The sequence below is a fragment of the Labrus bergylta genome, chromosome 6 (genome assembly GCF_963930695.1).
Source record: "Labrus bergylta chromosome 6, fLabBer1.1, whole genome shotgun sequence".
In the NCBI taxonomy this organism is placed as follows: domain Eukaryota; kingdom Metazoa; phylum Chordata; class Actinopteri; order Labriformes; family Labridae; genus Labrus; species Labrus bergylta.
Window position 1 is genome coordinate 11,299,672 of NC_089200.1, and position 15,345 is coordinate 11,315,016.

The 15,345-nt window shown below is 41.5% G+C and overlaps 2 protein-coding genes across 4 annotated transcripts in view; one reads left to right on the top strand and one right to left on the bottom strand.

Moving 5' to 3' along the window:
- The window catches only part of ano8b (anoctamin 8b), a 40,508-nt gene extending 33,560 nt beyond the window's left edge, over positions 1-6,948 (top strand). For all 3 annotated transcript variants that reach the window (XM_020655552.3, XM_065955730.1, XM_065955729.1), the window contains 4 exons: positions 1,518-1,709; positions 1,968-2,099; positions 2,600-2,710; positions 3,112-6,948. In XM_020655552.3, coding sequence (XP_020511208.2) covers positions 1,518-1,709; positions 1,968-2,099; positions 2,600-2,710; positions 3,112-3,846 — 1,170 coding nt within the window. In that variant the 3' untranslated portion in view covers positions 3,847-6,948. The remainder of the gene's footprint in view (positions 1-1,517; positions 1,710-1,967; positions 2,100-2,599; positions 2,711-3,111) is intronic.
- An 805-nt stretch (positions 6,949-7,753) lies between these two features.
- Positions 7,754-11,172, bottom strand: dda1 (DET1 and DDB1 associated 1). The gene is made up of 5 exons (XM_020655564.3): positions 10,817-11,172; positions 10,176-10,256; positions 9,945-9,996; positions 9,146-9,207; positions 7,754-9,012 (listed from the first exon to the last, which is right to left on the bottom strand). The coding sequence occupies exons 1-5, from the start codon at positions 10,823-10,825 to the stop codon at positions 8,908-8,910; spliced, it is 309 nt and encodes a 102-aa protein (XP_020511220.1). The 5' UTR covers positions 10,826-11,172; the 3' UTR covers positions 7,754-8,907.
- Between the last annotated feature and the right edge of the window lie 4,173 nt (positions 11,173-15,345).

Genomic DNA, 15,345 nt, shown 5'->3' on the forward strand with positions numbered 1-15,345 from the left:
TTTATATTCATGCAACCAACAGTGATGTGTGTAGAAACAAACGAACAGAAATGAAGCACAAAAACCAACCACAATTGACAACATCAAACAACAGCAAATCTAGAATATTAATAGAAAAGCAATGTCATTATAGAGATCAATGCAAAAAAATACTGTCAGATAAGTACAGGGCATGAAACCGATGTTATTAAAAAACGATAAACACATTATGCAAGAAGCTCTTGTATGCATACAAGCTTTAGTGAGGAGTTTTTGGCTGGTTATGACACAGACTGAAATGAATACTGATGTCTCTTTGTGACCTAAAAAAACAAACATGACGATCGGTATTAAAAACTGAGTATTACTATATAGTTATTATTTTTTAAAGATTTATTTTTGGGGCTTTTTGTGCCTTTAATGGAGAGATAGGACAGTGGATAGAGTTGGAAACCAGGGAGAGAGAGAGAGTGGGGAACGACATGCGGGAAAGAGGCCACAGGCGGGATGCGAACGCGGGCCGCCCGCTTGAGACTACAGCCTCAATACATGGGGCGCGCGCCCTAACCATTGCGCCACCAGCGCACCCCTATATAGTTATTATTAAGGCCTGAAACAGCTGCCAGCTGTAGGTTTAAGACAAAGTGATTAACAGCACGCTGCAGAAACAGCCTTTGAAGAAATATTTCTATGGAAACAATTTAGGATGAGTGTTTTATTTGACTGTTTAAAAAGTTTAAAGTGCAAACATTGACGCTAATTGTCCAACGTAAAGTGCTTATCAGTCAGTTTTCAGGAGCAGTGAGAATATGTTGTGTATGGGGGGCAATGAAGGATACAGATCCACCACAAATATATCCTTGTATTGCTGTTAAAAAAAACAATGGTATGTGTGTGGATATGGAAAATAAGTTAGCTGATGTGGAAACAGAAGTAGATCTGCTTGTCTGAGGAGCTAATGGCAACAGCCTGGGGGATTTCAGGGTGAATACTTTCTGGTGTGTTTTGAATTAAAGTTAGATTCAAATTAGTTTTGAGATTAATTTCCTTAAATGTATCATTACTTGGAAAGCTGTAAGTGACTTGTGCCATTTTCCTTGACTGATGTAGAGTTGTAGGGATTTTTTTTATCATTACCAAAAAGGCCAAGTAGATAGAAACTAGACTATTAGTGGTGCCCATTTGTGTTGGTGTAATATAGAATGGAAAGAGAACAACTTTAAAGTGTTGTTAGTGAGTAAACAGCTAGCCATGTATATCTTGCCGGCTGGGGAACCCTGACTGTCATTCCTCTCATTCTTAGGTCTAGTTTCATGCATGTGGTGCTTACATGACACCCCAAGTGTCATGATGTAACGTGAATAACACACAGTTAAGTTACAAAAGATAAGAAATGACTGTTTGACAGAGCTCTGCACAAACATCTTTAACGAATACAGAAATGCACTCTCGTCCTCTAGCTGACAAATACCAGTTCTCTGTGTGTACTTCCTTTATCTGTACTGTTATGGTGTAATGCTCCTCTTTGCCTCTCTCAGGACACCTTTCAGGACTACCAGGAGATGTTTGTCCAGTTTGGCTACGTGGTGCTCTTCTCCTCAGCCTTCCCTCTGGCTGCCATGTGCGCTCTAATCAACAATATCATAGAGATCCGCAGCGATGCCTTCAAGCTCTGCACTGGTCTGCAGAGGCCGTTTGGACTGAGAGTGGAGAGCATCGGCCAGTGGCAGGTCAGAAACACAGGATCATGCTTTGGCTTTTAACTGACTGAACTCAATTATAGCGACAATTTAAAGAATCACAGTAATGCTTCCAAATGTACAGCCATGTTAAAGACTGCAGACAATAATGTAAATGTCACTATATAGCAATTACATTAAATCAATCATCAATAATTGGCTGAATTGGGGAAAAAATAATTGAAAAAGCCCAATTTCATTCGGTGATTAAAAGATTTAGATCTGTTTGTTCTTCTTTCTTCTTCACAGACTGCAATGGAAGCTATGGGCCTGATTGCCATCATAGTGAACTGCTACCTGATTGGTCAGTGTGGTCAGCTGCAGCGTCTCTTTCCGTGGCTCAGCCCTGAAATGGCCATCATTTCCATTGTCATCCTTGAGGTAAATGTGCCTCATCCCTGATGGCCTATCTGAATCTCTCAGTGAAGTACCAACCAAATGTTTGAATTGTAGGTATAAATGCCGCAAACTGCTAGTTTCCTACTTAATGTATTTGTCAACCTGCAGAAACGCTGTAGGGATTGTATGGCATGAGGAGATTGTTTGAGTATTTCACAACAATGCTGTAAAGATTGTTTCAATTTAATTATATAAAATGGGTTTCCAAAATGCCACTTTTAATGAAAGCTAAGTCTCCTCTTGGGACATGTTTGGATGCTGGTTCTGTTAGCTTTACAAACTGTGTGTGCCTATATTAGGAAAGAGGTAAACAGCCTGCAGCTCTGTCTTGGCCTGATAAAGAAGTCAAGCCTATCACAAGGAGGTTTTCATGGCCTAATTGATGTTTTGCAGGAATAAGTTCAAGTAACGGCACGTTAAGGAGTCCTGCACTTTATCTGACTGTTCTTTTTTTTTAAATCATTTTCTCTCTCTATCTGCAGCACTTTGCCATCCTCCTAAAGTACGTCATCCATGTTGCCATCCCTGACATTCCCACATGGGTGCAAGAGGAGATGGCAAAACTGGATTATCAGCGCAGGGAGGCCTTCAAGGTAAATGATGAAAGGATGAAACATTTTCTGTTTGATAGAAACAATGCAGAAGAAGGGGTGATGTTTATGTTCAAGATGTGTATGTGGTATTACCAGTTTAGAGAAGCCCTCAAAAGACTGACTCCTTATGGGCGCATGTGTTAAATAACAGAAAATGTGTGCTGTGAATAGGCTGTAGTGCAGGCTGTAGTGCACTACAGGAGATGTTTTTAGTATTATACTTAAAGAAAAGTGTTTCTACAATTTTCAGAAGTCTTAATGAAGCAACCATGAAGAGACAGCTGCAGTAGTAATTCAGAATTCTTAGTAAGGGATTTGTCTGCTGCAGTATGGTAACGGTTTGCTGGTTTAGTGCTGATTGTAGTAAACATATTGTGTGAATGTTTCCCTTTCCTCTGCAGAAGCACGAGCGACAGGCGCAGCAGCATTACCAGCAGCTGCAGAGGAGGAAGAGAGAGGAGGAGGAGCGGCAGAGGCAGGCGGAGCACATGGCCCGCAGGGAGAGGGAGCGGGACGAGAGCAAGGGCGACTCCTCCGGGGATCACCACCACGACAAGAGTCACAGCAGTAAATCTCGTACTGGGGGAGGAGGAGGGGGCAGCAGCGGGTCAGACAAACCCAAGAGGCCCAGCTCTCTGCTGGCCAACAACAATGTGATGAAGCTGAAGCAGATCATCCCCCTGCAGAGTAAGTTCTCCTCCGCGGGCGCCCGCTCCCCTCAGTCGCCCACAGGCAGCGAGCCAAAGCTGCCCGGCTTCCTGAGCTTCAAATTCCTCAAATCACCAGAGAATAAGAAGGAAGGTGCTGCGGCTTCCTCTGCAGCTAACGCTACAGCAGCTAACGCCACAGCAACAGCATCTTCATCATCAGGTAGCAGCTCCCAGGAGCGTTCTCAGTCACCCAGCAAAGCCTTCAACCCTGGGAAACTGTTTAACTTTGGGAAATCTGAGGGGTGTGTGAATGGAGCCCCGCTGCCCAGATCCGGGGAAACATCATCATCATCATCACAGACTTCAGAGAGACAAGCATCCAGGTCTGACCTGAACGGCGTTCCAGACGAGATCCCCTCACCTGGAGGGGAGGGGTCTGAGAATGGACATTCGATAGACTTGGACCCCGCTGGCTCTAAAGTCTAGTAGCTCTGTAGAAAACAAACTTGTTGTTGGTTTTACCTGAACCGAAGAAGACATGTGGGTACTGTGACCTACATGCTGTGTGTGATCACAGGATCAGTGTAGAGGTACTTGAAGAGGACTTGTTTGGTTTGCTTTTATGCGGAGAGACAAAAAACAGGCTTGTAAGAAAGGCATAAGCCCTCCTACCATGAAAAATACACACACACACACACACACACACACACACACACACACACACACACACACACACACACACACACACACACACACACACACACACACACACACACACACACACACACACACACACACACACATCGAATCCTTCCTTGTCTGCAATACATGAAGAAATGCATGAGCTGCGTTTCTAATATTTTTAAGCCTTTAAAGCAGAGAGCTGTGTTTTTTTATTTCATCCAGTCATAAATTGTAAGCATCTCGCCTCCCACTCAAGACGTGACAGTGGAGGATAAGAAAAAAAAACAAAAAAAAGTTGTTTGAAAGGATCACAGATTGTACATGAAATGTATGAAACACCTGATAGTCAGATACTGTCTCATTTTAAGCTGTGAGGAATTTTGGGGCCCTTCACTTTTATAATGAAGTGGAAAAAAAATGAAAAGCAATATCAGCCAGTGTTTTGATTCTTCATATCTATCATCACACATCTCCCCTCCCTTAATAAACATCCCTAATGTATCACCAGCTTTATTTTCAAAGCAGGGGTGATGCCTTGAACACTGCAGCCCATCCTGTGACCGTAGCCACAAGAAAAGATTTGAGTACGTTTGAGATGTCATGTTTCAGTATTTTTTCTCTCGAGAGCTAATGGACCAGAGAAAAGAGAAGAGAAAAGCAGGTCAGTAGTAGAAGAAGGTGATTTTGAGAAAAAAGGAGCAGCAAGCCTGTTGAGTGCTGGTCTCCATCCGAGCCTGTAGAGCGCCATGTAAACACAGATGGTGCTCCATCCGACACACTCTAACCAGACTCTGCAATCGAGCGTTGAGTTAAAGTTATCATTTGCACTAAATCCCTTCGCCGTGCATGGAAACACCAGCCTGCCTCATAACATTATGCAAAAGCTGGATGATTTTCTTTCCACCTTTCACACAAAACATGCTTTCTGCTGAAAAAAAACGATCAGTTTTTACAATATATGCTCTTAATTTTTTCAACTTCCATATCTTTTTATACGCACCATTTGCTGCATTGCTGTACTGCAGTAAAAACCATGATGGGATTTTTCTTTATTTTTTAACCATAGCAGCATTATCTCGGATTACACTGTTAACCCGGGATGGTTGCTCTGTATGTTCTGTTACACGTGCATTAACAACGTTCATGTTGATGATACTCAACAAGCCCATCATTGACTATTAAAAGGTATTTCACTTCTGCAGGCTCTCCAGAAGGTGGTGCCAGAGTTTATGGGCATAGCTAAAAGTGTTTTTGAACTCCTTGTTATGATCCACTGCTTTAAAACCTTAACATCAGTGTTTAATCACCAGGATACAGCAGAAGCAGTACAATGACAGTGTTTGGCTGCAGTTCAAGAGCTATTTGAATGGAAAAATGTGTAAAGTTGTACAGCGAAAAAGGTAAGAGGCTCTCTTACTGTAGGATGAGACTGAAACATCAACTATGCACTTTCACCTCTGGCAAGGTTTGTTGCAATAACGATGAGTTTTGGGAGACTTACCTTTTGAAACATCCGTCTACATGAACATCCCATTACTAGGCACCAATCGCTCTGCATTATTCTCAGCCAGATGCTATGCATCTTTTCCTTGTTTCCCTGTCCTTTATTTATGGTCTTACAACTTTAATACTAATCATCTCATCCATTTAACTTCTGCTTTCTCTCTCTCTCTCTCTTTCTCTCTCTGGAGAGAATCTGTCTGGTCTAGGGTTATTGATTGACATTAAGCTTCATGCAGGTTTTTATCATATGTGGCCGCTTTCATGTCTGTAACAACTTCACAGTAAACATAGTCCATCTTCTCAGTCACATGCCTCAATAAAATACAGAACTGTACTTCCACAGATAGACAAAAAGATCTTACGGGCGTTAAACGCAATAAGGAAACTGGCAGAATATCCGTTTATGTGGTCACAGTGTCATTTTACTGTCCAGCTACAGTCTGTTCTTTTTTAGATTTGAAATCATCATTGATACTTGTTAAATAAGAAGAGCAAGGCTGGTTGAAATGTGATATGTGCATTAGTCTCATTGTTTAAAGGACACAGAAGAGCGATCAGGATGGTAAGTGTAGCTGAGCAAAGTCTTGTAAAAACAAAAAAAAACTTTTATTCTTGCAGCATTTTGATTTCAGGGACAAGTGACACCATAATGCAATAGACTCCATTCATCATTTGATAGTTTGTGTACTAAATTAGAAGCCAGTTTCATAGCAGAGATGGCTTACATGAAGAAAGGCAGAAATGAAAGGCATCAATCTGTAGTTTAGGCCATTCCTTCACATGTGTAGTTCCTTTTTATTCAGGGAAAACTCTCAGTACAACTTCATATACTAGAAAGGGATAGCATTAACCAACTTATCACTGCTTCCATCCTCGCACTCTTGGCAGCAGCAACAAATACTGCATGTTATGGAGGTCTTTAAATATGCTTTGGTTGAAGTAAATCGGGCCATGCACTGCAACGCTTGCATAAAGGACAGCAGCTCAGACAGCTGAGACTCATCAGCCGTCTGTGATTCACGATCAAAGAAACAGCAGTTCCTTTAAGGTTTAGGGCTTATCCACACTTTACAAGCACCTTCATGTGAAAGCCGAGGGGAAAGGACTGTGTTTAGTAAATGTACGGTCTTCTTCTGGACTTTCAAAGTGGATTTGAGGAGGTAGAAATCTCCCCACAGCTACATTTAAACCTGACCCTGAACCTCAGTTTAAGAATTAAGACATCTTCATGGAAGCCTCACTTAACTGAACATCATACGCTCTTCCAATGTACCACTGTACAAAAAAAAAAAGATCTTTTAAAGAGAAATACTGGGAAATGGGATTATTTATTTCGTTTAATTTATTTTGTCATATTTTTGTAAGACCTGAAAAATAGTTAATAAAACTATTTCAAATGCACTTCCATGTGTCGAGAAGTTATTTCTGTGAAAACATGAATCCGTCATCATTATTTTTCTTGCACACAAACATTTCAGAACTATCTGATATCATAAGTCTTCCAAATAATCAACTTAAAACATCACATGACAAATAAGTCCCAGTTTCAGTCCAGTTTTATTTGGGCAAAGCTAAAAAGAACAAATGTGATCAAACAGCCATGAGATGGGGCAAGGCTTAGGTGTAGAACAGTCTAAATGAGAAGAAGCATCATGTGTTTACGCTTCAGAGACAGACGGTATATACATTTCAGGTAAGAAGATGACCAACCACACTGTCAACCAACACTGCAGCATTTACTAAAGAACAGAACGGGAAGGGCAGGACGCTTCAACGTTACTCTGCTGGGCAGTGGCAAGAATGTTTTTACAAAAAAAAAAAGGTTGATTCAGTGTTGTACAGTATATGACACCAATACAAACTGAATCTCAGGGACAAGGCATGATGACGACTGCACTGTGCTGTGCACGCTTTTGTGGGCTGTTTTAACCTCAGCCTGTCCTCAGACAAAAAAACATCCAAAGTTGACCTGAAGACAGCGCGAACAGCACAGCTATACCGACACTGCACTTGGGGGAGAAAAAGGGTTGATAACAGGTTGTAAGGCCTACAGACTAATACCTTCCACGGATAACACATCTTAAACCCCTTCACCTTTTATTACTGGTCCTGGAATATAACAACCAGGTGTTAACATGCAAGCCAGGGCAACATTCAACCAGGGCTCTTTTCTTTCAAAAACGTTTGTTTGTTTGTTTACCATGGGCATGTATTCTCTTCCAAAAAGGCAGACAGAAAGATACTTTATGCGATGAACTAGATCTGATGCTGGCAATTATTTACACATCATAATGTATCTTTTCCAGGCAACTTCACATATTTTTCTGAAGTATCTGTGCTGTAACGTTGATGTGCAACTGACAATCCAACATTGGACAGCTCCATATTTTAGCCCAACTTTGACATCCTTTATTGAATGAGCAGCTAAATCTCAGAGAATTCCTATTTAAATAGCCTCAATCAGTCAGATGATGGTGCAAAACGTAAATATATATATATTTTTTTAGAAACATCAGCACAACATTTATCCAATAAGCACAAGTCCCAGAATAAAATGAAAGTACGCAGATTTGCTGTAAACAAACATCTAAGGAGGGGTTGTGGAAGAATTGCTTCTACTTTGTGCTGTTCTTCACAGTGCATTCTTGGTTCTGTTGATTCAAACAGTGTGGAGAAACGTCACAATACCCCTGTGTGGTTGCAGAGTGGGCAGTGAAACTGAGAGGGCGGGCACTGTGGCTGGCAGGAAGCTCTTTGCCATACATAAACAATAATAGTTATAATAAAATTAAAACGGTAACAAAACATCATCACAAATCAGGACAGTCTCTCCAGGCGACAGAAGGCTACAAGTCCATCTCTGTTCTTTTATCTACTTGGACATGTTTTCAACTCATTCACTTTGTACACACAGTTCTTTACAATGCACAATTGCAGCTCAGCATGCATACAGACATATACAAGTTTACTAACCTATACAGGGATTAGCCAACATAAATAAGACAAGCAGAACTTTAGAGTTCCCTCCCTGACAATGTCTCTTTTGGAGACCAACAGACAGACACTACAAAACAATCTTTCTGGTTTAACAATCATTATGCATACCATATGCATAACTTTGCTCAAGAAACTGCTACTTTGCTGAAATGAATTTTCCCAATTCTCCATACAGTGACCCTTAAGTTAGGCCAGGGAAAGCTTCCTTCCATGATGCAGATGCCAGAAGTCTTATTCAGGGGGAACTATCCTTTGATTTAGTTATACTGGCTGTTCCCTGTATAGGCGAACATACATACACACATTATCTGTCACTCTCTCTAACACACACACACACACACACACACACACACAGTAGCACACTTATGAGTCCTCGTTCATCTCTTGGCTGTCTGTCCTCGCGATCTTCCTCGGGGGTGCTGGACTGTCACCCTCACCTTGTTCCTGTTCCCTTTTCTTTGCTGCATTCTGTGTGACACAGAGGAATACACTGCAGTCAGTAAAATCCAACATGTCTTTGGTACTAATTATACTTTGCATATTCAGATTGTTTCTGTCAATTGCTTTAAGAAATAACTCCTAAGAAATGTACATTGCGCACCTTTTTGTCCCACTGCTGATGGAGGTAACGCAGGAGGATGTTGGTTTTCTCTGTTACAATAACTGTTAAGCAAGCACAGTTAACATATTACTGACAAATCAAGTTTTTGAGGCTGCTCGGTTTAAAGCACAACTGGCCTTTGTTTACTTGCATTCAGTGAACAACAGCTTCAATTTTGGAGTCTTAAAGGTCCCATATTATGCTTTTTCTGGATTTATATGCTCTTTCGTGTGTTTTCCAAGTCTCCTGTGCATGTTTAGGCACATCTATGTACAAAAATTCAAAGTCCGTGGAAATGCAGCTTCTCCTACGTCCTCCTGTTAGCTGCAGCATTAGCTGCATGTAACACTCGGTTCTAGCCCCCCTCGATAAAAATGTGTCAGTGCGGCGTCATTGTCAGTGTGAGATCACTGATCTAAGCCCATTGGCTCGTTGTGGCAAGCCCAGCAGCTCATGCTGAAATTTCCGAGAAGCGTGCTGAGCAACTGACCAATAACGACAGAGTGGATCAGCAGACCAATCAGAGCAGACTTGACCCACGTGGGGTCTAACAGTGTGGGCTCCGCAGAGCGTAGCTGACGGACTCAGAGCGCAGAGGGAGCAAGGAGGAGCAGTACATGAAAACAGACACTTTTTTTCTGACTTTAACTATTGTGAACGTACAAAAGTAGGAACATAGATTAAATATACGAACCCCCCAAAATGGCATAATATGGACTCTTTAAAGTTTATTTATGGTTTCAAATGTAACACTTTTGCCATGGCTCCGATCTTGAGCTGTGAAGGGTTTGACACTTACTCTGCTCAGAGGGGTATTCACGTGTTGGAAGGTACACCGAGGGTCTACGATTCTGTAACAAAAAAAAAAACAGTACAGAGAAAGGTAAGAAGTGACATTTGGAATTGCTCTGTGATGCATTTCATGTGCACATGTGCAAAAATAACTGAAAACCATCTGCAAACATTTAAAATATTCAGCATGAAACCAGAAAGTAACATTGACAGATGAATATAATCACAGGCTACTTACAGATGCTTTACAAACAGAGTCTGCATGAAACCTGCTGAAGTTGCTCTTATTGTAGACAGGAAGTCCTTTTAAGAAATCAGCCTGTGGGAAGGAAGAGGTATATATAACAACAACAACAGCTCTGGTTTTAGTGAATGAAGTTTCGTCTTGTCTTGTTTTTATTCTGATTATTTAGACTGCGAGTTTCCAAAATCTACCTGCCCATTACTCTCTACTTTAAACTAACAGGTGTATTGACTTTTGCATGGGATTTTCCTGATACAGATGTTAGAAAGTCGCAACAAAAACAACAACAACAACACAAATGTAAATCAGAAGCGTTTACAGATCAGAGTTAATGAGCCGGACATCTTTAGCAACATGCTAACAGGCCTGCACTAGGAGCTGGTAACCTCCAGGCTTGCAGGAGCTGGTATCAGATAGTGTAAGTCACAGTATACAGCATGTGGTTTCAAAATAGCAAAGTCAGAGTTGAGCAGCTTTAGAGAACAGCTCGGCCTTGTGGGGGAATGAATGCCAGCAGCAGAAGCAGGTGTGGCTGCTAGTTTATTTGTTACCAGTGAGGCTAGTTAGCTCGCTCCGTGTTACCATATGCCCTCTGTGAACAGCAGTGTCAATAATACAATAGTGTAAACACGTACCTTTTCCATGATGGTGGAAACGTTTGTCCAGCGCTGACTTGTTTACCTATACTCGGTGTTTCTTGGAGGATGTGTGAGCATGTAGCGGTGAGCGGCGCTAGCTTGCTGACTAGTTAATAGAAACCGAGGCAGCTGTCCTGGGGGCTCCTCGCCGTAAAGAAGACCATATATAACCCTCTCACGCGCACGCTATTCTTTCCATTCTATATCCACGCTGTCAATGGAAAAAGGCAGAAAAAAAAATGACCCACGTTGTCATTGTATGAGTGTAGAAAATGAGCGAGTTTCACAGGACTTCTTCTTCGGCTAGCATGATCGCTCGATGGTAACGATGCTTCATTGACCACGCCCCGACGGCGCCCATTGGCATACTCTTTCAACCACGTGGTTGTAGCTTGAGTGGACAGCCAATCAAAAGCACAGCAGTCATTGACCCCGCCCTAAAACATTGACTGGAAATCTTATTAGTGGGAATTCTGTGATACAGCTGTTATTACACTTTTTCTACAAAATTTTACAATTTTCAACTTTCTTCTCAGCCGTATAACTTTGGCTCTGTTCCGCCTAGAGACTCAATTTTTACTTTAAAACGTTCACACACTTTTCCACTATTTATACTACTTTCACTTTTCTTGCTACCTTTTATACTTTTCAAACTGTACCTCCAACTGTTTTGTGATGTTTTTAACTGCTTTCACATTTTTTTGAATGGGTGTGTGCGTGGTGGAATGTTCGGGGCTAGAGTGCGTGACATCATCGCTAGAGTGGGACAGAGTTCTGAGATAGTTTCAAAATCTCCCGAACAAATTGCTCTACTGACCACAATGTTCACCCCACACTAATAAATTTACCCTCAAAATGTAGGAAAACGTGTCCTCTCTCACACATTGAGTTTTCAGGACAAACGGGGCAAAGGATTTTACACTGTGAGCTTCAAAGCGTCAGGTGGTCCAGATAAATGTCCATCTGGGGTAATGGTAAACTTCCCAAAAACTTCCCTGACCAAACCTCTTGGGACTAACTTTTTAGATTGCTGTGGTTTCCACATTTCTTGGATCCCAGACATGAAAATCACATCAACGCGTTCCGCCATTTGTCCTCTTGCTCACAAAATCATCATTTAGCCACCAACTCTTAATTTAAGCCCTTGAAATGAGCACTCAATAGGGAGATGTTTTCCTTTTTTCTCATTGTCTGACTGTACTTTATACAGTATCTTCTACTTGTTCTATCACTTCTACTACTGTTTCTTCATCTTCTACTAATACTTCTACTACTGCTCTTTTACTTTTTCCACTTCTTCTACATCTACTTTTTCTTCATCTACTAATCCTTCAGCTGTTTCTGCTAATTCTTCTTCATTCAGCAGTGTTTTGCAAAACATTTCAGGGGTCAGCATTCCCACGCATTTTCCGCAGGTAAATGCAAATTGTCTAGTTCTCTTACAAGATGAGTTTCATTATTTAAACATCAACAGCTAGTCACACAGTTTTTAAGTTACTACAATACTACAATCCACTCAGCAGACGCTTTTATCCAAAGCGACGTACATCAGAGAGTAAGTACAACACAAGCAAGGATCTAGAAAAAAGGGAACAATGTCAGTAAGAGCAAACGATCAGCTTTGAGTCCGATTGGACACACAGGTGCTGACAGGCATTGCACAGAGGCAGAGCACAACATTGACGGCAGTTCTTGAGCGCTCTAATCAGAGAGTAAGGAGGAAAGTTTTTGTCGCTGTTTTGTCAGCGAGAAGCAGAGTTTTAAATTTGTAAACTAGTAACTGGGAGCCAGTGTAAGGAGATGAACAGCGGAGTGACATGTGCTCTTTTAGGAAGGTTGAAGACCAGTCCTGCTGCTGCGTTTTGTATCATCTGCAGGGGTTTGATAGTGCATGTAGGAAGACCTGCCAGTAGAGAGTTGCAATAGTCGATGCGTGACATCACAAGAGCCTGTACCAGGAGCTGTGTAGCGTGTTCTGACAGGTAAGGTCTGATCTTCCTGATACTGTACAGGGCAAATCGATATGACCGGGCAATCGAGGCTACTTGAACCTTAAAAAGTTAGCTGGTCATCAATCATGACACCCAGGTGTTCAAGGAGCTCAGTCTTTGAAAGATTGAGTTGAAGGTGGCGTTCATTCATCCATTTAGAGATATCAGCAAGGCATGGCGAGATTCTTGCAGAGACTGTAACATTCTCTGGCTGGAATGACAGGAAGAGCTGGGTATCATCAGCATAGCAGTGGTATGAGAAACCATGAGAGCGGATTATTGAAGCAAGGGAGCTTGTGTATATGGAGAAGAGAAGGGGACCAAGCACTGACCCTTGAGGTACCCCTGTGGATCAGCTGTGCGCTTTGGACACTTCTCCTTGCCACGACACTCTAAAAGATCGCCCAGAGAGGTAGGACACGAACCAGCAGAGGGCAGATCCTGAGATGCCAAGTTCAGAGAGCGTGGGTAGGAGGATTTGATGGTTGACTGTGTCAAAGGCAGCAGACAGGTCTAGCAGTAATAGAACTGAGGACTGACCCGCAGCTCTGGCAGCTCGTAACGATTCTATTACTGACAGTAGTGCAGTTTCAGTAGAGTGGCCCCACTTAAAGCCTGACTGATTTGGGTCAAACAGATCGTTTCTGGACAGGAACTCAGAGACTTGCTTAAAGACTGTGTGCTCAAGTATTTTTGACAGAAAGGGCAGAAGAGAAACCAATCTGTAGTTTTCAACCTGGGCTGGGTTTAGTGTGGGTTTTTTTTGAGCAGAGGTGTGACCCGAGCTTGCTTGAATGCGATGGGGAACACACCTGTTGACAGAGAGGAGTTGATGATATGCTTAAGTGCAGCATTAAGCAGAGAGGAAATGGTCTGCAGGAGGCTTGATGGTATTGGGTCCAGAGGACAGGTGGTGGGCCGAGAGTCTAGCACAAGCTTAGAGACTTCATCCTCAGTCAGAGGATGACAGAGATTTCTTTGTAGCACATGTTGCGTTTAGCAGATGACCAGAGGAAATAGGCAAAGCAGTAGTCGTGGATGCCCAGGCTCTGTGGCCAAACTGAAGCGTCAGACGTTTGTTCTGCTGGCAGTTTCGGGTTCAGACTCCTTTAAGCTTGTATTTTAGTGAAAATCCCGCCCCAGATTTTCAGCTTGCAATCAACAGAGGGTGTGACACGCGTCAACTGCCTCTCCTGTTGGTGCTCAGAGAATTAAATTTAGGTGCTCAGCCCAAACAAAGCCTGACAACGACCCACTATCAATACCTACTCAAAGCAAGTTTCAATTCACCCACCTAGCTGACAAGACCTTCCTAGTTTTCAGATCAGAGCTTGTTCTGCTGCAGTTTCGGATTCAGACTCTTTTAAACTTGGATTTTCGTGAAAATCCCGCCCCAGATTTTCAGCTTGCAATCAACAGAGGGTGTGACACGCGTCAACTGCATCTCCTGTTGATGCTCAGAGAATGAAACTTAAGTGCTCAGCCCAACAAAGCCTGACAACGACCCACTATCAATATCTACTTGTAAATTAAGTAAAAATCTACTAAAATCTTTTTTCTACAGTCCAGATGTACTTCTGTACACAGTAAGGCCAATGAAAAAGCTAAGATAGCTTCCTTTTTATGTTCAAAATTCTTTTCAAGCTCAAGATTGTTTGCAATTATAACTATAGATGAATAGACTATTAAATCTCTTACCAGAAAGGTTGCAGCAAATTAAACATAACAATGGCAAGGCATTGGCTTTTTCTGTAAAGAATAGAGTTGGATGGAAGTTGGCAGATATTTTTCTAAATGAAATAATGACATGCAGCCTACTTAAACAAGCTGCTATGTCATCTGTTTAGTTGATTCTGTTTATCTTGTTTTTGACATTAAAAATATATGCAACTTTAAACTTTAAATGAACCTTTTTTGTCTTTATGAAGCTGATCGCTCTATATCATTTTTAGCCCATGGTTGCTGGGCCTTGATTTCAGTCATCATCTCAATTTTCTGGCATCTGTCCTCTGAACACCATACACATAGTTACCTAGCAACAACCTGCCATGGTAACTGCCACAGCACCAGCTCCTATGGGGTGCTGCATGTAAATTGGGATGCTGATTAATTGAAGGGGAAATTATTTGCAATTTATGTTAAACATATGATTACAATTGAATATGAATATAAAAAAATGACAGTACAGGAAGAAGATGCCTTTGAGTGTTCAGCAAAATAATAATAAGCCTAAAACTTAGTTAATTAGGCCAACAGCTGAAGAAACTATTTTAAGCATTCAAGCATGGATACATCACAAGATAAACTACATTTAACAAGTCATATTTCTTTTTTTATACAAACAAACAAGAAAGCAGACAGTGACCAACTATAGCTTGGTTCAATTGGACAATAGGCTATATCTCTATATATATAGGTTTATAATTGACAAATAGAGGCTACTAGGATTATCATTTAAAAACACAGAGTAGGTCTATAAGGATTTTTGCACAAGAAGTTGTTTTTCACTGGTTATTTAAAAAAAAAAAAAAATTC